The sequence below is a fragment of the Indicator indicator genome, chromosome 8 (genome assembly GCF_027791375.1).
Source record: "Indicator indicator isolate 239-I01 chromosome 8, UM_Iind_1.1, whole genome shotgun sequence".
Classification (NCBI taxonomy): Eukaryota; Metazoa; Chordata; class Aves; order Piciformes; family Indicatoridae; genus Indicator; species Indicator indicator.
The window spans coordinates 20,972,277-20,999,639 of NC_072017.1; the positions used below are offsets into that span (position 1 = coordinate 20,972,277).

At 34.7% G+C, this 27,363-nt stretch overlaps 1 protein-coding gene across 3 annotated transcripts in view; it reads left to right on the forward strand.

The window, feature by feature from the left end:
* FSTL5 (follistatin like 5) overlaps positions 1–27,363 on the forward strand; it is a 226,324-nt gene that overhangs the window by 131,456 nt on the left and 67,505 nt on the right. For all 3 annotated transcript variants that reach the window (XM_054383005.1, XM_054383006.1, XM_054383007.1), the window contains exon 6: positions 18,325–18,491. In XM_054383005.1, the coding sequence (XP_054238980.1) occupies positions 18,325–18,491 (167 nt within the window). The remainder of the gene's footprint in view (positions 1–18,324; positions 18,492–27,363) is intronic.

A 27,363-nucleotide genomic window follows, 5' to 3' on the forward strand; every position in this document is an offset into this window, starting at 1 on the left:
GTGGGGCAATTGTAATATTAGTTAAATATGACAAATGCATATTTTCTGATTTCTAACTTCAGATTTTTTTTTTAATGACTGTAGGACCTGTCCTCGACAAAATACACCATTTACCTATAAATTTTGTCTGTTTTATAAAAAAGGATAGATTTGTCAAATAGCTAGTGGGAGTACTTAGTTTTTAAAACAATTGAAAAATCCTTTTAAGATATCTTTTGGGCTTAATTTTTTAAGAGAGGAGGTTTTTGGTTTTTTTTTTTTATTGTTCTCTAACACATCTAGTAATCTTATTAGTCTAGTTTGTAAAAGTAGGGTTGATTTAATCCTGTAGTGATGGAACTATTTGGTATGTTTAAAGCTATGCATGAAAAAGTCTTCCTTTTTGTTTGTTGTGGGGTTTGTTGCTATTATTTTGTTTTGTGTTGATCATTGTGGTTTTTGGGGGAGGAGGGGACTGTTTGTTTTTTATTTTATTTCAGTAGCTCTTATCTCTTGAAAAAAGCATTTGCCTGGTTGATGTACCACAAATCTCTTAAGTATTTGTATTTAAGTATTTAAGTAGGTTTCCATTTGCTGTCACTGCTAAAAATATTTGGATGTGTATAGAATTATGGAAAGTGGTACCCAGAATTTAAGCTGCTACAACTCCACAGAAATATTGACAATTGTATGGTGAGGGAGGAAAGAACATCAAATACCCCAGCCTGTCAAAACTGTTTTTGTGGTCTAAGATAATGGTATTCTAAACTGTGTTGCTTCTTGTTCCTCATCACTCCTGGCTTTCTAACTGCTCAGAAACAAACATTTCATAACTGCATATAATAATTATTTAGGTATTCATTAGAGAGATACGTGTGAGCTGAGTTCAGTAGGAACATTTGTATATCTGTGGGTTGCATATACTTGATGAAATTGTATATTGTACTAACTGCACTCCCTCTGATTACTGGAACCCTTATTTAATTGAATGACTATTATATGGGTTTTATGCAGACTAAAAACTTGTGCAATTATCCAAATGTATTTTAGATACTTTTGGATTAAAAAAAATCACCCATGCAAAACCTCTTTCTTCCATCTCAACCTTCAATAAAAACAATAAAATAAAAAAATATTTTCTACCAAAGGAAGTAAGGAAGCAGACTAACAAAATAAATCTATGTTTATGTTGTATAAAGAATTAAATTGTTAATACATTCTCAAGCCAATTTTCTAAACAGATCATGCTCTCTGAGTAACAAATCTTGTGTTAGGTGGTTTATATGGAAATGTTATTTTGACCATAGTAAAAAGGAAGATGCCGACCATAGTAAAAAGGAAGATGCCATGCAAAGGTATACATAGTGCAATGTTGTGTTAAAAAAGGCCGTGCAAGACAGTGAAAACCTGAAAGGGAGAAAAAAAAAACCCATAAACCACATAAGCCTTCTCTATGTAGTTATTGGGAAACTGATTGTCTAAGATGGAAGGGATCCAAACAATTAATCTAGTTGCCACTCTGCCATGAATAAATGATTGGAGAAACTGTCATTTAAAAAAAAAATGGTTTGTATTATGATTGTAATTCTTCCCAACCTAGACATGTGGTAGAGATGTATTCGTTGGAAGGCATAGTTATAGAGTTTTAAAACTTGCTGAACACTCTATTTAAGAAATAGTTGATGCTAAACAAAGATTAATGTTTTGTTTGTGCTTACAAAGTGCTGACTTAATGCCTACTTTGAGTAACAACATATACATATCAACAACTTCTCTCTTGTCTAGTGCAGTATCTTTGCTCTGAATGCTTACGGAAGATTAAAAGAACAAGAAGTATGTAAGATTTCTCTAATACACTTTTTCTTCTCTAGTGATTTCTGTCTCAGAGACTGCTTGCCTTCCATAACTCTTAAAGTATGCCTCACTCTTAAATGTGATTACTTTTTTTACTCATGTGAAATTAGCATCTACAACATTTTCTTTCAAAGACTTTCACAATTCTGTGACTTCTTACTGGAACATTTTCTTCATCATGCATGTCTTCTGTTTACTTAGTTCTTGTATGGCAAGAAATCATGAACAATTGTTCTATTTTCCTTGTCTCACAGATTTTCATTATATTTCTTTTAAATTTTTTTTAAGCTTCTGACATCTCTTTTCCATTTTGAAAAAATCTCAGTCATTTAATAGCTGCTCAGATGGAAAACTTTGATCATTCATATTACTGCAAATTTTTTTACAGAGGGAAAGACAAAAAGCAAACAAGTTGCTCTTGCAACATAGTCTTACACAGTGCTATAGTAATGTTTTCCTGTTAGGGTACTAGACAATGCCTAATAGTTCCTTTTATTTTCATAGTGCCAAGAGTTTATAGATTTTTTTTTTTTTTTTTTACAAAACTGCAAATTGACCTGAGAAGATCTTATACCTAAGCAATAATAACTAATTTGGAGCCCATCACTGTGTAAACAAGGTTGGACACTTTTCTTGTCCTTCACACAGTACTTTGAATACTGCATTAAATGTATTGAATTTTGCATCCCAGTATCATATGGAAGGTCTTTAAGCAAATCTTTTGTGTGTACTACCTGAACTGCCTGATTAGTTCTCCAAAAATTCTATTTCAAAAATTTTTCTTACCTTTTCACCTGGATGATACTGAACAATATGAATTCCAGTGGAGGTCCATGTGACTTTTCTTCATCACAAACCTGCAAATAGACTCTTTCAGTGGAGAAGTGAAAGATCCATTACAAGATCAGATGCACATTGATTGTGAAGGGGTAGATCAGAAGATACTGTAAACAGTGTGTTAGACTGAAGTACTAAGAACCATAGCTCGATCCAGTCTGTCTTTAGTTTGTTCTTTAACCTTTGTGCTGATGATCTTAGATGCATAGCCCATTGTCTGCTTTGATTTTGTGGAAATATACAAATATAAACACAGTTTTTCTTGTTCTCAGAATGTGCCACAGCACAACATGAATTCATGATACTTTGCACAGACATTCAGTCTTAAAAGGAGTAGAACACCACTCAGCAAATAACAAAACTTAGAAGCCTCCATACAGTCATGTTTTGGTGGATTGATTTTGGCTGGATGCTGGGTGCCCACCAAGCCACTCTATCACTTCCCTCCTTGGTAGGACAGGGCAGGGAGAAAATTAGATGGGAAGAAACCCTCATGAGTCAAGATAAAGTCAGTTTAATAAAATGGATGTGAAGGAAAAAGGAAAGTATTCTCTGCTTCCCATCATCAGGCAATACCTAGCCTGTTCCTGGAAAACAGGGCTTCAGTATATGTAGTGGTTGTTTCAGAAGGGAAATATTGCAATAACAAATGGCCTCCATCCTTCTCTTTTCTCTTCTCTTTTATTGCTGAGTAGGTGTCATATGGTATAGAATATACCTTTGATCACTTTGGGACATCTGTTCTGGCTGTGTCCCTTCCCAAGATCTTGTCCGCACCCAGCCAGATGGTGAGATGAGAATGTTGAAGAGGCAGCCTTGATACTGTGTGAGGGTTGTTCAACAGCAGCCAAAACAATGGTGTGTTAGCAACACCTTTCTAGCTGCCAATACAAATTAGAGCACCATGAAGACTGCTGTGGGGAAAATTAACTCCATCTCAGCCAGTGCACAGGTTACAGAACATATCTTGAGTTTTGGTTTCTTTCTTTTTCCCCTCTAAATGTAAATAGTCACATCAGCTAGTTGGTAGATCTTTTAGAGTTATCCCAAAACTGCTTTCATCAGTGCTTATTTCTATATTAAAGATTTCTGTGAGAAGATACTTCATAACTCGATGCCGGGAGTATCAGTTGCATGGCACTCGTTGCAGTGGAAATATACTAGTCCTGCTATGCTCCAGACTTTCTAACTACTATTCAAGTAATTTATTCTTGAATTACCATTTTAGAATATTGTCCTGTCGTTTTCCTGATAGAACTGGACAAGGAAATAGTTTTTAGAAAGATGGGTTATTATAAATTTCAGGATAAGTCCAGAGAACTTAAATACTTAAAAACTTTATTACCATTCTGGGAAAGAAGCTTTGAAATTTGAAAGTGAAATGAAGCTATGCAGTAAATAAAATTGGCATATTATTATATTTATAAATTGAAATCTTTGTGCATAAACCTGTGAGTTACCAGGGCTGTCAACTCTCCTCTTAAAATTACCATTTCATTATTGATTAGTTCCAGAAATACTTCATAGATTGAACTGCAATTTAAATGTTTCATTTGAGGTAACTGCAAATATGCAGTATTGATATTCAGCATCTGTATTTGCAATAAGCAGAAGAAGCATTAAATTTGGATCTATACTAGTCAAATCACTTGAAAATATTTATGCTAACTCTCAGCGTTTAAATAATGTTTTTGCATGAACTTGTCATGCGCAAATGCAACAAACCTACAGTAAAATAATTTTTGCAAAATTTCCTTTCTTTGTTTAGATAAATTTAAGAAGATATTCTACAGTAAATAAGGTCAAAACTAATGATCATTATTACTTTAATGAATTAGCACTTCCACGTTATCTGTAGAGGAAAGCTATATTTAACTCCAAAATTAAATTTCTGTGATTTTTTTTTTTAGCAGTAAACCAGAAAACATTATAAAGAGTAATGGGCTAATAGCCTTTTTATTTAGGTGTTATTCCTAATGCACGTTACTGACTGTCCTTACTCAAATGCTGTTTATATTAATTTATATCAAGAAATGTAGTTTTCAATACAGTACATAGAGAAATTTTGTTCTGTTCCTATTTTTTAATAACGCAGTGTTAGGATTTTTTAATTTGTTCATCACAACTGCATTACAAACAATGGGTCTAGATCTACAGATGTTTTGCAATTCATTTTAACTGTTCATTTATTAATCTGAAAAAACTGGGATACAGACAAAGTGACCTGCTTAGTGGATAAGCGAAAGCCTTTCAATGTTGTCTACCTAGACTTTAATAAAGCCTTTCACACCACAAATCACACAACATGCACCTGCAGAAACTGATTGCTTATGGCCTGGACAGTCATACTCTTTCTGAATGAAAAACTGGCTGAATGGCTGGGACAAAAGAGTGGTGGTGAATGGAAGTAAATCCAGTTGGCAGCCAGTCACAAGTGGAGTTTCCCAAGGCTCAGTATGGGGGCTAATGTTGTTTAATGTCATTATCAATGATGTGGAAGAAGGAATTGTGTGCATCCTCAGTAAGTCTGCAGATGATACCGAGTTGGGCGGCAGTGTTTTCTGGTTGTGAGGGTAGGAAGGCTCTGCAGAAGGGTTTTGGACAGGCTGATCCAATGGACCAAGGACAGTGGTAGAAGTTCAACAAGGCAAAGTGCCTGGTCCTGCACATGGGTCACAGCAACCTCATGCAACGCTGCAGGCTTGGGAGGAGTGGCTGGAAAGCTGCCTGTCAGAAGAGGACATAGGAATGTTGGTTGACAGCTGGCTGAGTATGAGCCAGCAGTGTGCCCCAGTGGCCAAGGATGCCAGTTATATCTTGGTTTGTGTCAGAAACAGTGTGGCCAACAGGTCCAGGGAAGGGATTGTTCCCCTGTACTTGGTACTGATGAGGCTGCACCTTGAATACTGTGTTCAGTTTTGTGCCCCCAATTCGGACATTGAGGTGCTGGAGCATGTCCAAAGAAGGGCAACAAATCTGGTGAGGGGTCTAGAGCACAAGTCCTGTGAGGAGCAGCTGAGGGAACTGGGGTTTAGTCTGGAGAAATGGAAGCTGAAGGGAGACCTTATTGTCTACAACTACGTGAAAGGAGGTTGTAGTAAGGCAGATGTTGGTCTCTTCTTCCAAATAACAAGCACAAGAGGGGAAGTGGTCTCAAGTTGCACTGATGAAGGTTGAGGTTAGATATTACAAAAACGTTTTTCACTAAGGTGGTTGTTAAGTATTGGAACAATCTACCCAGAGAAGTTGGTCTAGTAACCAGAAAATATCAACAAAGGTGCATATTGCAGTGCTTAGTGACTTGTTTAGTGGCGGACTTGATAGTGTTAGGACTTGATCTTAAAGGTCTTTTTCAGCCTAAATGATTCCATGATTCTATGAGGCAAACTCTAATCACATTTACCTTAAGATTTTTTGGAGTATACTGAACATGTGCAATGGTAGAAAACTTGTATTTGAACCAAGCTTTTGCAGGATACTAGAAAGAGAATGGTTGATAATAGTTGAAGATTTATGTCCTCTGCTTCACAATGATCTAATAGATCTCATAGAAATAAGGAGCTGCTAAAATTCATTGCATTTTGACAATATATCAGTTGAAGAACCAGGTGTTTAAGCTGCAGGCTGTAAGGCTGACTAAAAGTAGCTAAGTTAATTTTAACTGTTTTAGATAAAAGCAGAATTCTGGGCATGTAGCATGAAGTAATGCTAAGCAATGTGCAAAAGGAAGACTACTTCTAACTAAGCAAGGCATTTTGGATAGCTTTATGTTCCACAGTGGACTTCCTTTGAGCATCTGACTACTGAGTTTTTTTCTATGATTGTGTCTTATTCGGGTAAGATTACCATCAATTTGTGCTGATTTCACTGACAGTAACTAGAAAGCAGATAAATGATAGCACTAGTGGCAAGAGTTGCTGAAGCAATGAAGCACACAGGAAGGGAGTTTAATACAGTGATAAGCAGAGGGAGAAAGAAATTTGCTAAGCAAAGGAATGCAGAAGAGTAAATAATTAGCAAATGTTCCCTAAGAACTTAAGTACCATGATCCTTGGTCTTTTCTCTTGGCTGCCTCCAAATAATTGTGGAGTCCACTGCAGGAGTAGTGAATAATGCCTGTACAGATATGAGAAGATATGGCAGCTCTCAGATATATAGTTCCTTAGATCAGTTTGGACTTTTGTACACTCCAACGATCTAAATTCATATAAGCTGGGCTCTCAGTAGTTATAAATAGCGGATTTTTTATTATCATCATCTTTTTAGTATGATTTATAATAACAGCATTTAAATTAAGATATTAAAAAAAGTTCGTATCAACTTTACTTTGTTACTGCATTATGAAGCACATTTTAATTATTTATTAGAAGTTGTATATTTCTGTCTTATTTGGTAAAGAGAAGGAAGAACTAATCAGAACTATAATGAAAAACTAGTTTACTCTGCTAAGGCTGCATTATTGAAACTGAAAAGTGTTTAGTGATCAGGGCAGATTAATAAAAACACAGAGAAAACTAGCGGTAAATGAATGTGTGTGTTGAGTGTCAAAATTACCTGTGCTTTTGCATCAAAGCTTGAATGTAGCATAATGTGTCAGATCAACAGTTCATTCAGCTTGGCTGAATTGCTTAGCTGAACATGATTGCATGTTTCTCGTATGGAGAATACAAATTTCTGAGCAGTCTTAGATGAAACTGAAGTTAACTGAAGCTGTATTTTGAAGAAATACAATGATATCCGGATAAATACAGCAAGATATTGTGAACCTAGGGCCTTTTGAGCACTTTGGACAGTTTAACCTTTCATTGCCTCACTTCCACACCTGTACTAGATGATATTAGTATTATTGCTTATTGTTAGCATTATTGACTCACGTTGAAAAATGAAAGCGTGATGGCAGAGTTTGTCAAACATGTAGCTGTCCCTTCAAAGCTCTTGATGAAGGGTTGAGGGATAATGTTGAGAGCTTTTCAGAAATCCAGCTAGACTTCATAAATGGGGTCATCTTTGCCTTTTTTGACCCATACCACTGCCATCAGTAATTCAGTAAATATTGTACTTAATTTTATATACTCCTGCTATTCTGAAAGCAAATTATAGACCAGTAGCATCTTCTAAATGATGTGCTATAATTTAGAATAAGATCTACATCTGAATAAAATATCTGAGCTAAGGTATTGGATTTAAAATAAACTGCCATGTTCCCCAAAATTAGATCGGAATATTACAGCTCCCTTCTTCCTATACATTAGGACACATGCATGTAGGAATGGGTACATCTTGCCCAAAATTCAGGTGGGAAGTGGCAAGGGTGCCCTCCTACAATCTCTGACTTGTGAGCACATTAAGTTGTACTCCCAAGCCACAAGCTAAGCAAAACCATGAAACCCTTTGCCAGTGATAAATCCAAAGAAATCTAAAAGAAAGCAACTAAGACTCATTTCAATATCTGGAGCTCTTACTGAAATAGTGTATCTGAATATATTTAAGAAAAGGACAAGTAGGACTAACAGGATGAGTAGGTGTGAGTAGTGATACACAGAAATATAAAGGGAAGGACTGGGAGAAATAAAAGGAGATGAAAATAAGGATAGATGGAAGACAGTGAGAAGAGGAAAAATAAAAAGGTGAACCCTATTCTGAATGCACCTGAGCCTCTGTGTAGCTAGGAAAGCAATTAGAAGAAAAAGTAAAGTTTTATTAATAGTGCTTATGAGGAATTAAACAAGAGAAGCTGCCAAAACACTATTTATAAATATAACAATCTTGTGTAAGGCTGTGTATATGTACAATTTAAATGGATATTTTTTTGAGTGATTATTGATTTACAAATAAACACTGAAGTTGTTGGATATCAGCTTCCTTGTTTGCTTTCTATGAAATATAATTTTCATGTTTGTTTTTGTTATTTTTTGTTTGTTTGCTTGCTTGCTTTGTTTGTTTGCTTGTTTGTTTTTTCCTGAAGAGATACGTTTTTGAAGATACTATTGAAAAGCAGTTTCCTTTAGTCTTTTGAGTAGAACAGATTGAATCAAATTTTAGATATTTTTGGAAGCATTTCCTTGGGGAAAAGTGTTTAAGAGTACATACCTTGATAAATTCTGCTTTAGTTAGGCCATTAGAAGCATTGATTTGACTGCTCAGATCTCCAAGTACAGTCCTGTTGTGGGAGTTTATAGCTTAATCTGGTCCACTGCAATTCTTCACTTTCCTCTGAGGTTGCTACTTGTCACAGATTCTGGTGTAGCAAAGGAACATTCAGTGTTCTTTTCAGCAAAATAATCCCTTCATATTACTTATTTCTTTCTCCCTCATTCTAAAACAAAAAAGCAAGCTCCTAAATTTCTTGTGAACCCAAAACTCAAATCTTAGTCACAGAATGGTACGGATTGGAAAGGACCTCTAGAGACTATCTAGTCCAACCCCCCTGCTAAAGCATGTTAACCTAGAGCAGATTGCACAGGATTGTGTCCATGCAGGTTTTGAATATCTCCAGAGAAGAAAGATTCTACACCTCCCTTGGCAGCCTGTTTCAGTGGTCTGTCAACCTCAAAGTAAAGAAGTTCTTCCTCATTTTCAAGTGGAAATTCCTATATTTGTTTGTGCCCATTGCTCCTCATTCTATCGACAGGTACCAGCCCCATTCTTTTGACACCAATCCTTTAGATATTTCTAATCCTTGATAAAATGAATGTAAACAAAAGTGACTTGGAAAACTTTATTCAGACTGAGGAACCTCCAAATGTTTTCTGTTAGTGTCATTTTTTATATGCTTCCCCCCCCAATACGTGGTGTTTAGCTCTTTTGTACATCTTTCTTAAATATATTTCTCAATGCCATTGCAAAGACCCATCACTGCAGTTTTGGAAGATTAAAAGTTCAATTATGTGTGTCTAAAAATATTAACACTGAGATTCTACAAAAAGTTCTAAGACTAAATTTAACTTTTCATCAATGTTGCATCAATACTTTGTAATCTTGTTTTCACCTATTACTGTTTTCAAAACCCTGCATATTTCAGTCCAATTCTCTAGCAATTGTTTTTAACATTATGCTATCTGCTCTTCTGTTGTAAAAGAAGGGATCTAAAACTCAGGCACAGTATTTATTTACTGACAATGTTAGTGGTGTTGTGGAGTGTTACCTTATTCTTCATATTGTGGTCCACATGACATTCTCTGCTGAATGCACAATGGATACAAGTGTGAAATGTTGAATGCTGCACACTAAATGAGAAAATCAATTGTGAATCTATGATCAATTTGAAAATCTAACATATCTAATTTGAGGTACATGTGCTAATATAGCTCAATGGTATGCTAGATTCTATTCAATAGTCTAAAAATAGCAGTAGTTTATTTGGAAATTAGTGTTTAATTTACTGTGGTATTCTCTTCTAGATATATTATTTGCTGCAGTTTTATTGGCTAAAATTCCATTGTTGTATAACTCTTAATATGATGTCTGTAAAAGTTGCAAGCTTATATATACATATAAACCCAAGATACCATATCTGACTACTTTCAGATCAGCAATCCAATAACATGTATCAAATCAAATTTTAACCCATCACAATAACTTTTAAATTTCTCTTGGGTTTCACTGAATTTTGCATAAAATCATTTAAAGAACATATTGAGAAGATAAGTTACAGCTGGAAAGGCAATTTCAGTTTGGTGAAAGTAGAAACGGGAGGTACCAGTTCATTTACTGCCTGTTCAAGAGATGCAAATTCATAAAAGCTGAAATTCTGTTCTTTTCATAAGGAGGAATAACTAGTCTGTCACTGAGGATATGCAATGTTTAGATTGTTTTGCTTATCCTTGATAAACAGTCTATGAGAAACAGGCTGCTGATGTTCAGGAGTAGACTGCTGGTTTCTCCTGCAACCCAGGTCTTTTAAGCCATTCAGATCATGTGCTGACATTCTTGGCCTGTGTTTTCCTCTTGTCCTGGGTTGAGCAGACAGAAAGCTGTTTTACCTCTCCCCAAAGGAGTAAAATAGAAATGCTCCACATACAAAGTACACAAATTCATATTCAGCTTTGGCGCAATTCTCCATCCTGGGCTTACTAAAACCTCATTGGGCCAGAACCTCACCCCCAGCCAGGCCAAACATGAAGCATCAATGCCCCTCCATGCCTTCCTGCTTCCCCTCACTTGAATGCAGCAGGCTCATATGCCTCAAGCAAAGTGGTGAAACTGTTCAACACATGGTCAGGTTTACTTGGTACTCCTGTAGCATTGATACAAGAATACTAAGCAAAACATAGGTATCTCTTTGTATTTTCCAGACCAGCTTTAGCCATTTATTTTGTGTATTTCCTGTCCATAAAGTGGTTCTCCAACTGCCTGATCTGGTCGAGGTGTAACCGCGGTAAGGTGGTTATCTCAGAAACCTGGTGCATGTATTTGGGTTGTCAGTCAGTGATGCTAATACTGCACTTCTGGCAAGTCTTGATATTGTGTGATGTATCAAATGAGATGCAGCCCACAGCTGCGTGGAATTATTCTGTGTTTCTGTATACAATTACAAGGGCGTCTAAGAGAATTGACGACTCCTCATATATCCATGAGCAATGCTTCTGAACTATTTTTAATGATGTTAGGGCACTGCAGAGCAAGCAAAAGTATGTGTTTTATTGATTTTTGTAAAGACTTGAATGAATCATTATAGCCCATGTTGCACTCATTTATAATTTGAGTCCTCTTGGGTGCTTTAGATTGTGCAGATTTGTGAGAAACAAAAGGCATTGAGGAGGAGTGTGATTCAATGGATATAGCAAGTGAAATTCTTTTAATTAAGGCAGGAATTAAATTTAAAACACATGTATAATGAGCTCTGAAATTTTGTTTGCTTTATTGGTTTGTGAATTAGATATTAGCAAAATTATTATCACTAATTTTCATAACCATTATCATCACTCATACTAAAAAATAGTTAAGCATTTGTGACATACAAGTACTGCAGAGAAGACTAATTGCCATTCAGAGATAATCCTGTTAAAAATAATTGAAACTATCAGCAGGGTCATTTCACCTACTATGTAAAATGATATTCAGGAGAGGTAGTACATTCTGTTTATTAATTCAGCTGCATTACAGTAAAATTACTTTTTTCTTTAAACTGTTAAAGTACCTTAAGTTGTTTCACTTAGTTAAAACCAGAGCATATAAACATTGTAAAGAAAACTTAGAAATAACATTTGCTGAGTGAATTCCTTGTAAAATAAAGAAACGTTCCTTTAGACAATAAAAAATGGCTGCACTGGTCCCAGGTTCAGACAGTCCAATACTGCCTCTCCATCATGGAATGAAGTTAGTGTCTAATATCATTATATTTTGTTCATATTCTTCAGAGTGTTACTATGACATCTTCCTGAACATGTAAGCTTCTGCAATCCATAATATCCTTTTCCAAAGCATTTTTTTTTCAGATCTGTCACTTCAAGCAAATCCATTGATCCCTCCACCACATTTTCCATGACAGACATGGTTTTATAGACCTCTGTGAAACTCTCTAGATCATCTATTTTGTAAAAGAAAAATGCAAGCCTATTTAATATTTTTTTCATATTTAAACTTCTCTATACTCTTACCATGCTTGTTTTAACTCTGAGGGTTATCTACTTTGCAGAGGACCCAGACTGCTTTTGGTATTCATGTGGATAAACCATAAATCAAAATTTGGTTTCCTTTTAGTTCCTTTCCTAAGAATTCCTGATCTTGTTTTTAATTTTTCTACTTATTATCACTCCAGTCTCTCTCCTGCCAAGTCAACTTAGAATCCATTGTTCTTGCTGTGGTATAATACTTCACCCCATTAAATTTATCTGCTCTTTTATTGTTTGCATTCTCCATCTGATAAAGTCCCTGAACTACTTAGAGTCTACATTCATTCTACATACTTCAAAGAGCCATCTGAAAATACAGACTTTAGTGATAAACAATTAGTGCACACATCTGTAAACTTTTTGTAATTTTCTATATTTTATGTATTTCTTTTATTTACTTCAGCTGTTTGGGGGGGGGGGTGTTGTTTGTTTGTTTTGTTTTTTTAATGAAATTTGCTTATGTGGTTAGTTTTGGTCCCAACAAAATCAGAAGATGAAAGCTGTTTTAATAATAAAAGAGTTCATGTACTAAATTCACTTAAGCAACAGGTCCGCTGACATACTGTACTTTATCCTAGTTTTTAAAACCGAAGCATTCTAAATGTTTCTAGGTATTTGAATAAAGAATAATGCATTTTATGTTTATAAGAAGAAATATAAACCCTAGTTTTTTGCCTTTCTCCCATAAAAAAATGTTTCCTACCATGACCTATCAATCATTCTCTATTAAATGTCATTGAGTAGTGATACAAATAAAACTAGAAAAGGTTGTGTTTTCTTTTATGTTTCCTGATAATTTTCTTTATGGAATTGACTTGTCCAGAATTTCTGAAAAACAGAAGCTAGTACAATATTATATTTGTCAACAAAAATGATTTTTCAAGTCTATTGCCAGCAAAGATGAAAGATATTAATTATAACGTTAAGCCTGTTAAGGGCTTTTAATTTTGAATAACAACTGCATTGTCGTAATATAGAAGTAGAATCATCTCTTATGGTGGTCACAGGACTGGAAATAAGACTTCCTGAATTTTAATCTAAGGTTTGCAGCTAAAACATCAAGGAATTGTGAAAAAGTTATGTATGGGAGGTGGTGGTGGTTGGTTTGGGGTGGTTTTTTTTGTTGTTGGTTTTTTTGGGGTTGGTGTTTTTGGTTTTGGTTTTGTTTTTTTTTAACTTCTGTGTGCTGTTCAGTAGATTACAAGATCAGAAAAAATCCTTTGCTGGCATAAGACCCTAGAGAAAGCCATTCCTGAACCACATTCTGTTGCTTACCCTATTGAAACATTGTACTAAATACGTGAATAATATGTTTACAACAATTTCAAAGCAGAAAATACAGCAGATGACAGAATTAGTCATGCTAATGGTGATGTGTGCTGATTTTTAAATTGCTGTAAAAGAACAGCAAAATGACACTGATAAAAAAGCTTTTTTCATGTCATTTTGATGGAAGTGGGATCAATGCCAGAAGAGGAAAAGGCACATTACCTAGCTGCATTTCAGCTATTTCAAGCCATGAAGTAATGCTCTCCATTAAGTACTGAGCTCACTGCAGTCCATGGACAAAAGGCTTCTCTGCTTGTTTTTAAAAGATGATTGCTTTTAAATTAGTTTTGAAGTAGGCAAACAAAATAAATACAGACTTGATGGTGTCTTAATTTTAGATAGTGGGTACCACTCTGCGTAATGTTCATTACTTTAGACTCAGAAGCGTATTTTATGGCTGCTGTGAATGAATACACACAATTTACATAAGTATATAAGAAGGTTCAAGTTGTATATGTTTTAGTGGAATTAATTTAACCAAAGCAGACTTCAGTTGTAGATACTCAATTATAAAATTATATACAAAGTCCTAGTATAACATTTTCTCATACTTTTTAGCTCTCAAAAACTTTTATTCAGTGATATTGTGGCTTTTCTTTACGGATCATTAGATACAGTAAGGAACTACTTAATCTCAAGACATTTCATATGCTTCAGTGTTTCTCCTCTTAGTAGCCTGATTTGGTATTCTAAGATCACAAATGAGTTTTATGATTGTGTACAATCCCCTAAAGACTGCTTTGGGCTATTAAAAGGAGTTGGAGATCAGACTTTTTCATGCGTAGGGAGATAACTGAAATAGTCCAATTTTTATTACTTATTCTCTAACTTCTTCAGAAAACACAAATAAATCCAAATGTAACAACTCATAAATGTGCTCAATGCAGGGCATCAGAATGTTCCATGTTGTGCCAAACCCAGGAAGGTTTATCAAAGCACTCCACATCTCTTTTGCTCCCTAGCACTACCCTACTCCTTCTGCTATGTTTTAAAAATGCAGTGATGTCATTTTATCTGTTGGATTACAAGAATATTACTATAGTTTAACTTACACAAAGAATGACAGCCCAAGATGCATGACTTATGAAAAATACTGCTTAAAATTCCATTATCCATTTAACCCTATTGCTGTTGTGAAATCGTTTCAAAATGCAAGCTTTGAAAACTCTTTTCCCCTATCATTCACAGTTTAATTATTTGAAAAACCAAGCACACTCTATTGTAGTTGGCCATCACTTGCAGTGTTGTAACACCTTCCTAACAATTACTTATACTTACCTGCTTTCAGTGTATTGGTTGATACAATTAAAAAATACGTAAGGTGAGCTACATGTGAAGCTAAAAGCTTTGTGAGTGAGCACATTCATTGTGTTTGCCTTCATGTATGATAGATTTTAAGCTATTTAGGGAAAGCTATTTGAATGCATTGTCTATGTCTTAAAAAAATTCCTGTCTGTGGTATCTTTGGTATTTCTGGGATACTTCAGTAAGAGTATTTTTTTCCTGGACAATGGTAATGTTTTAAAATATCTTCCCAATTGTTAACACTTACCACTTTTGTCCTCTTTTATAATAATATCTTTTTATTTTATTTCTGTCTAGATATTTGTACACAGCTGTCTGTAACCAATTCTATGGTCAACTTCTCCTAACTATGCCTCTGACTTTATGTAAATGAGTTTCTTTCATGTTTTCATTTGCCTTTCTCCTCTTGATCTAAAAGAACATATCGAGTCACTTTTGGTAGCTAAGAACCAGAGATGAGTGTCAGACTGATCTTGCTTCTGGAAGAGTTGATAAAAAAATCTTCAATACAGTATACCAGAGCGTACATTCATGCTTCTTATAACAACAAGCTATAAAAGGTTAAACCTACTGGCTGATTATATATAACATTACTGCACTGTAACCAACAATACTAAAATTAATTGTTCTTCTTAGTATTGGTATTAGCAAACTGTATTGATTTCAATTCCAAATTTTCTAAACCTTTGCACTTTCATTTAAAATTGAATAAAATATATGAAACTAAACTTCAAAGAATTATCATTGCTCTATAAGAATGTGGATAGAAGGCTGGTAAATTTTAAAAATTGCAGTAAGTAGCACATTATTCAACTTAATTCATACATTTCCTCTAATTAGTGTAACAAATTGTGTCAGATGATGAAGCAAGTTTTTTAAAAAAAGAAAGAAGAAGAAAGAGTCAGTCTCACTTGTGCAGGTCTGGTGGGCAGTGTCACTTGAGTTTTGAGTCATAGAATATTCCTTACGGAAAATAAAAGAATCAAGGTGGAGATTTTTGTCTAAATATAAAATTAATATACACATGTTGAACCATTAAATTTGAGTATAGAACAATGAAGCTTTCTTTTCTGAAGATATTGAGCCAGTTCTCTGTTGCTTGCATTTGGGGGAGCGGGGGGGAAGTTAAATTGTGTTAATTACAAGTATTGCTTTTATGAGGCTAAAAAGAACCAATAAAAGATCTTAGCTTGCTTGTAGATTGCTGCTTTGCTATAATGGAAGGATTACTTTCTCTCTTTATATGAAAGTATTTTAGTAATTAAAATACTATAGATATATAACAACTGTTGTACTTTACTGGAAAATGAAAGGTATAAAACCTAGAGATTTTTCAAGTTTTAACAGCTAAGTTGGAAAATAGCTATTGGGGTGATCTTAAATTCCTGTATAGTTCTAAAATAAGGAATCCTTACAAATATGGAATTTTAATAGATTACATTTAACTGGGCATATGACAAGTGATAACACAAATCTCAACTATTCAGTCTCTAACCTATAGTCAATCACACTCGAAGAAGGAGTATACAGTGTTATAAAATGTGTAACACTGTTTATATGTGTACAAATGAGTTGTGGGACATGAAGCAAAGTGGCATTCTATTAATATTAGAGCTGCTTAGTACATAGATTATCAGAGTATCAAGGTCTGTACTCCCTTTCTTACGGTACAAAGATAATTACTGAAGTCATGCATTATTTTACTCGCAATATGAAATACCAGAGGCAATGAAAAATAGGTGAAGATGTACTTTCCATAGTGTTAAGTTGAAAGATTTGAGAATATTTCTCTACTAATAATAATTTTATTTACTTTTCCTGCATCAAGTAAAATTGTTCCAAAACTGTATGAAGATTTCCTTAAATTGAATATGAAAAATATTTTTGTTTAAAGGCTGCTTACTCCATATTTACAGCATATTTGTTCATACCAAATTTAATTTCATTAAGATTTTTTTATTTATTTATAAATCAGCCATTTATTTTAGTTATTTCATGTGCTGTGCCATAAATCATCTTCATCCTCACAGGATATTGAGTTTGAATTTGTTTCATTGATTTTAATTTTAGAAATACTGGATATTTTTTGAAGAAGAATTTTGACATTTCTTTGTCATTCAAAAAATAATTACAAGTGTGAAAAAACAATTTTATGTTCTTCAGACTTCTCATATTGGATTTTCTCATGCATATGCCTCCATGCAGAACATGTGGTTTTAGATGTATTCTTAGAGGTTTGCTTCTAAAAGTGTTAGCAACTTGTCTCTCTTGAAGAAAAAATAAAATATGACACACACACACATACACACATTCCAATCCCAAATAAAAACCTATGATACACTTTTGAAACTCCTGTAAATATTTTATTTCACAGATACATTATGTTGGGGCATTTTAGGTAATACTAATGATTGTCAACCCTAGTGAGATACCATGTCAACACCAGCAATTTTCACTGTGTTGAACAGTAAATCCCAAATATAGGTAGCATATATTTGTGGATTGGGATAATTCACAATACTTCAGGTGATGCACTGCATTTGCTTCAGGTTTGTTTATAATGTTATGCATTATTGTACTCTATACTTCTACCAGGTGCTATAATCTATCCTGGTTTTTGCTTCTGTTCCTTGGCAGACAGAGCACTTTTTAATTTTCTTTTTTTTTTGTTGTTGTTTCCTTGTTTTTTTCTTTTCCTATATTTTTCTATATTTAAAAAGATTTGTGCACACCTACTTTTTATTCTGGCTCTGAATTTATGCAGACTATGATTAAAGCATATTCTTCTGAGGCTGAAATGGGAGAGATTACTAATGTCAGTTTGATCTGGAAACCGTGTTTTTATTGATGTCAAGAAAAAAAAAATAGAAGCCAAACATAAAAACTGGTTTGACAGAAAAGAAGTCTTATTCCTTAATTTTATATTCTGAATGCAGAATTCACTTTGTTGTCCACTTCAGATCTCAGTCCTGTATGATTTGTATGCTGAGCTCTGTTTTCATTTTTCTTTTCTGAAAATGAACTCATATAAAATGAGTCTTACAGCAGCACTGCCATCTTAGTTCAGATAAAGGTGCTGACTATTCTGCTGCATTGGCTTTAGCTGTCAAATAATGTCCAGTGTCTGACTTTGGATACACCGTTATGTTTATTACTGTCTTACCTCTGAAATTAATTTTCATATTAAATGCTTCTCTTCTTACAGGGTGATACTTGTCAGTCAATTTAATTGAAATGTCATGCTGACCTTTATTTGAAATACTCTGAACTTCCTGTGCTGTTGGAAATTCTTTTTTGCTTTGATTCCAATTAAAATACTTAAATTACCAGTATACAGAAACTGCACGCTAATTAACTTTATGAAATTGCCTGCTAATTAATCTTACAAATAATATGTCTTTTGCAGAGGTAGTTCAGCTAAGTCTGCCTGAAGATCAAAAACTAAGCACCACTGCAGCAACAGTAGGACAAAGCGCTGTCTTAAGTTGCGCAATCCAGGGAACTCTGAGACCTCCCATCATCTGGAAGAGGAACAATGTCATTCTGAATAGTTTAGACTTGGAAGATATCAATGTAAGTAAGAGAAAGCTATATTTAACAGCTTATTGTCAGAACTTTTCATAAAGAATAGAGAAGTGATGCATAACAAGCTCTATATGACTTTCAAAAAATTGGAACAATATGTATTTTTCCAAAATAACTATTTTGCCACAGAATAGGTTGTTTTGCTCATTCCTCCATTTGTTCTGTCATATCACCTTTATTTTGTTTGTTATTTTTATATTAGTTCTATAAATTATAAATTCACAGTAGTGCTTTGTAAAATAAGGGGCAAAGCTCATCTTGCATGTGTGGTAGCTTTAAAGTCATTTTAAAGTCACTTTGAAGGCTTAAGAAAAAAATAGCATCCTCTGAAAAGTTCTCAGTAAAATAATTGTTACTTCTGTTAGTTTGGTATTAATTGCATGGCTGAGTCCTCAAAAGCATGTTGCTCACATTCACAAGCTCCTTTCTGCAATATTTGTTAGCTTTCTGTAAATATTCATGATGCTTATAAATAATGGTTTGGAGTACTTCCTAATCACTTATAAGTGTAATACATGGCATGAGCTGTAGATAGAAACAGGAACATGCATCTGGGCACAGAAATAAAAGGGAAATGATGAATGGAAATAATGAAGATAAGAGCTCAGTTTGAAAGGTTCAGTTTAATGTATTTGCAGATGTGAAAAGAGCAAATGTTTTCAAAGCCTGATACATTCATTTTGAATATGAGAATTATGGGGAAAAAAAGGCAACAAATAAACACCCACCTACCCCCCCCCCAAAAAAAAAAAAAAAAAAAAAAAAAAACAAAACACCAAAAAACCAAAACAACAACAACCCCAAAAGTCCTCAACAGAGAAACTTCTTGTGCCAGGTGCATGTTCCCAGGTGTTGCCAGTGGGGACTGCAGGAGTGATCTGTGCAAGAGGCCAGGAGCTGCTCCAAGCTAGACACAGCTAGTTGCAACTGGTTTCAGTGGACCCACCTCACAGCACAACTGAGCTCAACAGCTGCACTCATAGCACCCCTGGGAAAACATTCATTAAAGGGCATATAATGCCAGAGAGAGAAAGAATAGTAGAGAATAAAAAGACTGAGACACAGCAGCAGGAAGTCCTAGGCTGGGGTAGCAGGAGATGCAGTGTGTTGGAGCAGATATCCACAGCAGCCACACTGGACAGATTTGTCTTGAAGGACTTAGCTCATGGTAAGTCCTGGCTGGAACAGACAAAAAAACAGGTGAGGAGAAAGGAAACGCAAAGGGGGAATGTTGTGTATTGATCACTGTTGTGTACTCCAACCTTCGGCACCACTCAGGCAGAGGGAGAGGGAATTGGGAGCAAAGGAGCGAAGTTGAGCCCAAGAAAGTGGAGGAAGGAAAGCGGACGTTTTAATAATGTGTGTATTTTTTCTCACCACCCAAGTTAGTGCTTGCTTGTTTACTTTTAGTTGGCAACAAATTCAGCTGAATTTGCCAAAGCCATGTCTGTTTTGCCCACCATGGTAATTAGTAAGCAATTTCTCTGCCTTTATCACAAACCCTGAGATTTCTCATTCATTTTACTCTTATTTTCCCCACTGTTTTGTGGAGGGTGGAGGAGGAATGAGTAAGCAAGCAGCTGGGTGGGAGTTTGGCTATTAGCCAGGGCCAACCCAGCATGCTTCTGAAGCACTTATCACAGCTGGAGGAGGATTGAGTATGGAACTTTAAACACTTGTGGGATGCCCTATATGAAGTCAGTGGTGATCAGACATTCAAAGCAATGTTGAAATTGTTAGAATTAGACAGATTTGTTTATATTTAATATGAGAGGAGGAATATGTGATAGTGTGTTGAACTGACAACCCACATAAATTAAATATAATCTCTGCAAAGTGTGGCTGGGATGATGGCTGTGTGTGTACCTGTGTGTACAGGTACAGTAAGAAATCTAAAGGCAGGAAAAGTGACAGAATTTCATCATTCTGAAGATAAATGTTTGTTGGTTGATTGGTTGTTAGCTTAATAAAAATATTAAAAATATATAAACCAAACTTGGAATGCTTGGAAGTCCTTTTAATCAAACAATACGTGATAGCTTAGTCCTTTAACATTAATAGTTTACTTGTGATTCAAATACAGAAAGAGGATGACAGATCCAATACCCATGGGGTGAGGCACTACAAAGAAACAAAGAAACAAAACCAAAGAAAAAACGCACATAAAGACATTCAATTAGATTGGTCCCAGAGCATCTTCAATATTTATTGTACATGTTTCACTTTTCACACTGATTTGATCCTCCTGTATATGTTTCTAGATCTTTCTTCAGTTTCTTTTTTTTTCTTTTCTTTTTTTACCTTCCATATTTCTTTTTATACCTTTCTGAACCCTGTTCATAATATATTTCCTGCTTGGTTCTTACAGTTTCACATTTGCTTAAAGGTTGTTATGTAGCCATAATTTAGTAACCATTCAGGCAATGTACTAAAAATAAAACCTTCAGGAAAAGAAAAATAATTGGACAAAAAGAAGAGCGGTGTTTTATATTTTATTATGTAAAATTAATTTAGAACTTAAATATTAACTTCAAAGGAACAAATGTAGAAGGAAACATAGTGTACTCCAGTTTATGTTTCAATTTAACCACCGAAGAAAGTGTTGTACTTATTCAAGCAATTTTAAACATTCAAAACCCCTAAGTCCTTGTATAATTTAAGATGTCCCCAGAGGCAATGTATTCTAGGTTTTACTATGGCTATATTATAAACTACAATCATGTTTGCCTAACTCTGGGAATTACTAATTTACTCAGTTACACAAAAACCACATCTGTGCATCTCAAGACTAATAATGTTATGTAAATAGTAGTGCACTTTCTGAAAAAAACATGACAAGCACTGATCTGGGAAGACAGACAAACATTTTTTTTCAGCAAAATGTGTCAGAAATCATCATAACTGGAAGCTAGCACACATCTAGGAAACCAATCACTAAAAATCAGTAGTGACAATGTGAGTTTGTAAATCATAGCAAGCACTTATGCATTTCTCAGTATGAGTTAAGCTATTCATTTCAAGGGGGAACAAACTTGGAACAATATTATGCCTAGTGTTTTGCCAAATGGAAAAAAAGCAAGAGGCAAAAGAGTCAAGTCTAAACTCAAATTGTGACTGTTGAATTTCTGTTTTGTTGAACAAAAAAACACTTCTGTACTAAAAAGTGTACAAGATACAGGTTTAAGGCTGTCAATTATGGAGTGGCTAAGAGCTACTCTTACATAATGGTGTTATATACACTACAACATTTTAAAGAAATATTAAGAAATGCTATTTGACTTCAAAGGATGATAATGAAAATCATATTTAAGTAGTGCATTTTAAAAATAATAACTTAGATAATGTTATCAAGCATGTGGTCAGATATTAATAATATTACTGATATCCAATTGGTTATTTTAGAAGTCCTTAGTACTCTTCAACTCTCCTAAGGAACTTACTATTTCTGGAAGTAATGAATCTTTCTGCTGATCTTTATCTTATTAAATTGATGGAAGTCAAGGATAATCAGCATCTCTCTGAATGAAAACATCAAAAAATTGTATGCTGCAAATTTTACTTAAATTGTCATAAAATTGTGCTCTGACTCACTTCAAAATTGATATCACGGGACATTTTGTAGATATTTTAGTACACATTTAGAAAGGTTTTTTTATCTTGCTGTTGTCTAGCATCTTAAATTTTATATCTGTCTTTCCACTTCTCTAAATATATTTTGTTTTATCCAACCTATTATTCATTACAGAAAATAAGTCTTACCTATGAAAAATTTTAAAGTAGCAATTTTTTCCTAATTACAATATGTATTACCTTTTTTTTTTATGTTAGTTCATTCGCTTTCAATTTTATCTCAATCTTTTTCTGACCTTTTGATTCAGTCTTGCCTTCAGTTTCTTTCCTCTGTCAGCAATAACACTTTTCTTGTAATATATCTGCCCTTTGATACTACATTTGTACTAGATCTACTTAGGTAACTTGTCCACGTGTGATGTTTAACATCTGCTAACATATTTAAATTAGTGTGTTTTAAAAGAGTGTAGTTGAACTACACTACTTCTTACTTCTTTATTTTGTTAAAATTCATTTAAAGATTACAATTTCCATTTTTTGGGTATCACTCAACAATCTTCATTCTCTTATTGATATATTCACCCTACCATCTCCCGTTAACAAAACCAAAACACTGTATTGCAGATGCCATTAAAAGCTAATGTCCTCTGAAAGAACATGCTGTCTTTCATTCTACTCAGCAGCTGATGACAGAAATGTCTTAAGAATGCCCCAAATGCTAAAGCCTATTTCCTAGAAAGAACTCCTAAAACTACCCTTTTTCTTCCAACTTCTTATCCTTTTTTCCCCATCTTTCTTAAAATTCTCAGGAGAAACTTATAAATAATTATTCCCTTTTATATTGTCTTCTCCTATGAGATAGTGTAGACCTAAATACAAGCTTCTCTTTATGCATGGTTAAATTGTCCTCAGTATGACACACTTATGACTTTAAGATGATTATCATAAATATAAAATGCCCTATCTGTGATTTTTTTTTAAATTATTATTTATCACAGAATTCAAGGTAAGCTGGAAATATTGGGGGAAATATGCCTCAATCCTTTTTTCTGCTCCCCAAGCACAATTTCTCATAAAAATAAAAAAAATCTCAAAAAATGTATTTACAATATAGTTACACCCACCCATACTCTTTCTATTTTTAAGTTTTGTATAGTAAATACTAACTAGCAGATTGTATACAAACACTGAAATATTTTCAAGAAGGTACAGAGCTAGCAATTTCATTTATATTAATATTCTCCTTTCAGCAAGTGTTCTTGTAGATAGATTTTGATTTTCTACCATATTATTTATTCAAACAATATTTTTTACTGTCTTGCTATATTAGCCTGTACTTCTTTTTTTAGACACACCAGAACTTCCTTTCTTTTTAGTCTTGCTTGTCTTCCCTGTATTTTAAAATTAGCAGAAAGCTATTTTATCAGTTGTCTTGCACTACCATAGTACCTTTCTTCCTCAACCCTTTCTTTTCATTCCATATACAGTTTTCTCAATTCATTTCTATATATGACTATAGAGAGATGCATTATATATCTGCACTTTATATTGCTGATACTAGCAAATTCAACTTGTTCTATTAAATTCTGATTTATTTATAGAAAAAATTACAGTTTAATTTTTATGTATAGTTATAGACTTACTTATTTTTTGTTCTGCAGTACACATTCCCTCAGCCGAGTGAAAACTAGCATCATCTCTGAATGCTTTTATGACTGGTTACATACGTATTTTTTCAAATTGTCCAGATCATTTTGAAGTACTTTTGCTATCCTACTAAACATAAATGCTTTCCACAGCATTGTAGAAAAAGTTTGATTGGGTGCAAAAGGAATACTAAGCTTTTCAGGCTATTATTTTAGAAAAGAAGACTCAAAAGAGCAACCTCAAGAAGGCTATAGCTAGCAGGAAAGGTCAGTCCTTCTTTAAAGCACGAGAAAGACGTTTTTGTTAATAATGGCCTCCTGTGGCTCACAGCCCTCACTTTCAAATCATCAATACAGTACATTAAATAGGAGGACCACATCACCAGTAACAAAAGTGTTTGATATCCAGCAGTCTGTTTCACCGAATAGACTTTTTCAGTGTTTAATTGCTTAAACACTGAAAAAGAAACCCTTTCTACCCCTCCCTCCCAAGTATCCCAGGAGGAAGAATGAAGATGGGTAGGACATAATTACTTATGAGGAACTCATATGGGCTCAGCTGGCATTTATAAGTGTTAAAAAATTATAGGATTTATTTTTTTTTTTTCTGAAAGGTATCAAGGTATTGATTCAATGCTGCTACCCACCTCTAAAATCACCAGTGCAGCTACTTACAAAAAGCATCATGAAGCAAAGTACTTATCCAGAACAAGCCCACATAATTTGTGAGCTATGACAGGATTACAAGAGAGCTCTTGTTTTAATGATGCTTTACAGCTAATAAGTTTGATACAAAAATATATCTTTACACAGTCTTTGGAACACATGTGCAGTAATGACATATTGTGATGGTTACTTGCCTGAGTTAGATTTGTTATTTGTTATATATTTGAGTTTGGGTTTTTGTGTGTGTGGTTTGTTCTGTTGTTTTGGTTTTTTTTTTCTTCATTTGTTAATGAGAAATAAAATGGAATGTCTATACTTTGGCACAGTAAAATACCAATGCCATATCACTTTTGTCCATGAGATGTTTTAATTTGTGTTCAGCAGTTTGCCAAATATTAGGAATTATGTGAAGTTCCTGCTATTGTCACTTATAGTTAATGAAAGACTGAAATCCTGGTTTGCTTTCATGTTTTTGACATGATATACATTAGTGTTAACATTAGACAATAAATTAATTCATAAAAAAAATGCCTTGAAGTTTAAGGCCATGTGTGTTAAAAAGTTAATAGTAGGGCTGTCCCATTGTTTAACACAAAGGCATAGAACAAAGGTGAAAAAAGAAGTATAGTGTGTGTGTGTGTGCATGTGTGTATATATATATCTTTATGGTTCATAAAGGACTTTTACTGCTAATGAATTTTTGGGTCCATTGCAGAAAACAGTAGTGGAATAAGCAAAAATAAATTAAAGACAAATATAAACAATAATGGTGTGCTGAAAGGTAAAATTGTTTTGGTAGATCTCCTAGAAACTTGAAGTCCGTTAACAAAGAGCTAGTTACTGTTGCAGCTAAAGAGAATTTTGTATTATGATGACACAGCAATAGCAAAAGTAAAGCAATGAATGTTGCACAGAAGACAGAAACTCTTGCTTTCGATTCAAAGAGCAAAAATATGCTCATGAAACTATGGTGCACTTACTTGCATATAAATCCTTTGTATGAATGTTTTGTTTAACTGAAGTTTATGGTCTTATTTTCAACTGTGAAACTGAAAGTACTTGTGTTTGATTTTTAATTTTTTTTAAACCTGTTGTGTAGTGTCGGGAAGACGTGTACCTCAATTAGGCAATTTGCTACAAAACAGTACACAGTTTACTATGAATTTTAGCAGGACATCTATATGTATAACAAATTATGTGAATGTTTAATAAGAGCAAAGTTACTAAATATCAGCAAGATCTTAGCTTGTTAATAACAGACAAAAAATATTAATGACTGCTATGCACAATCCCTCTGGAAATGAGGAATTTCCATCCTCATTCCTCTGATGTCAAGACAAACTACATCTAGCAGAAATATATGTACCAGAAAGACGAAACAAATATATTGTTGGTCATAATGTGTAGAAAAGTTTAGATTTTGTTAGTTCAGTCTTATGCTAATATACATGCATATGAACAACCATCAAAATATATGATACCTGGAAGCTTATTAACTTTCTTCATAAATGTGAGCTTCATTAGTAAAATAACACAATTCATGCTTGGTACATTTACGTAAAGAGGAGAAAAGAAAAAAAAATTCTCCCGCACAACTAGTTTCAGAGGTTACAATGAAAGTCTTGAGGTAGCTTCCAAAGACACCGAAATTGATGTTAAGGAATTGATCTTGTCTAGTAAAGCCTTCTTGTGATAAAAGATTAGGCTGATGAACATGTAACATTGGTTAAAACAATGAAAATGTACATGTCAATGTGTGTGTGATGCTTGCAGATAACTAAGACTCGTATGAAATGTAAACCGTCTCAGCAGTAATTTTTTTTATCACTTACAGTAATAACTTTATTACTTACAGTAATAACTTTATTACTTTGCTTTTTGTAGTCCAGTTCATATTAAGTGCTTTGTTCAGATTGACTGGATTTGCAGTTTGCTTAAAAGGCAAGAAAAATATTTTTATGAGCATTGAGCGTGTCAATCTGGACTAGAGCCTTGCTGTGCTGGTTTGGGGCCAGACAGATCATCTCTTGCCCCGAAAGGGACAAAAGAATGAGACTCACACAAACGGATTGGAGAGTGATGGAAAGTTTAAATGAAAAAGCAATTGGTGAAGCTACAGAGAACTACAAACCACAAAGCATAGTGACAAAGAGTATCCCAAAGCGTACAGAACCCCTCACAGAATTCCCAAAGCTTCCCAATCCTTCCCTTCTCCCCACCTGAGGGTAAATCCAAACCCCCAGGGCTCTTTCTTCCCCCTCCCGCTGCTAGGCAAGTCTCAGGCTGGCCAGGTCTGAGACTGCCCCCCCCCCCGTTCTCCTCCTGGCATTAGGCCTAAGAGGCCTAAGAGGCCTTGAGGATACTCCCCCGGCATTACCTGATAAGAGAGGACATCTCCCGTGGGAGCAGAGAGGGAAGAAAGAGGAAGAGAATGACTTTGCAGATGGCCTTATAGGGTGCAGGACTTATGGGTAGAAATACGTTGTTTCCTGTGTCCACCCATGTGGGTGGGCACCCAGGACACCAGAGGTGTATCTCATGCGGCAGACAGGCCTAAGAGGCCTTGAGGATACTCCCTCGGCATTACCCGATAAGAGAGGACATCTCCCGTGGGAGCAGAGAGGGAAGAAAGAGGAAGAGAATGACTTTGCAGATGGCCTTATAGGGTGCAGGATTTATGGGTAGAAATACGTCGTTTCCTGTGTCCACCCCTGTGGGTGGGCACCCAGGACACCAGAGGTGTATCTCATGCAGCAGTGGCAGGGGGGCACCCAGCCTAAACTGCCACACTTGCTAACTGAAGTTGCTGCGCTATTACCCAAGCTGTCAATATTTTGATTCTGTAAGCAAAGATCAAAAAATGACAGTAGAAAGATGTCACTCATTATGTTCTATGTACTCACTGTATACTTAGAAAACATCTTTTGGATAGGAATTCCATTCAAAATCTTTCCAAACATGTATATGCACTTTTCTTA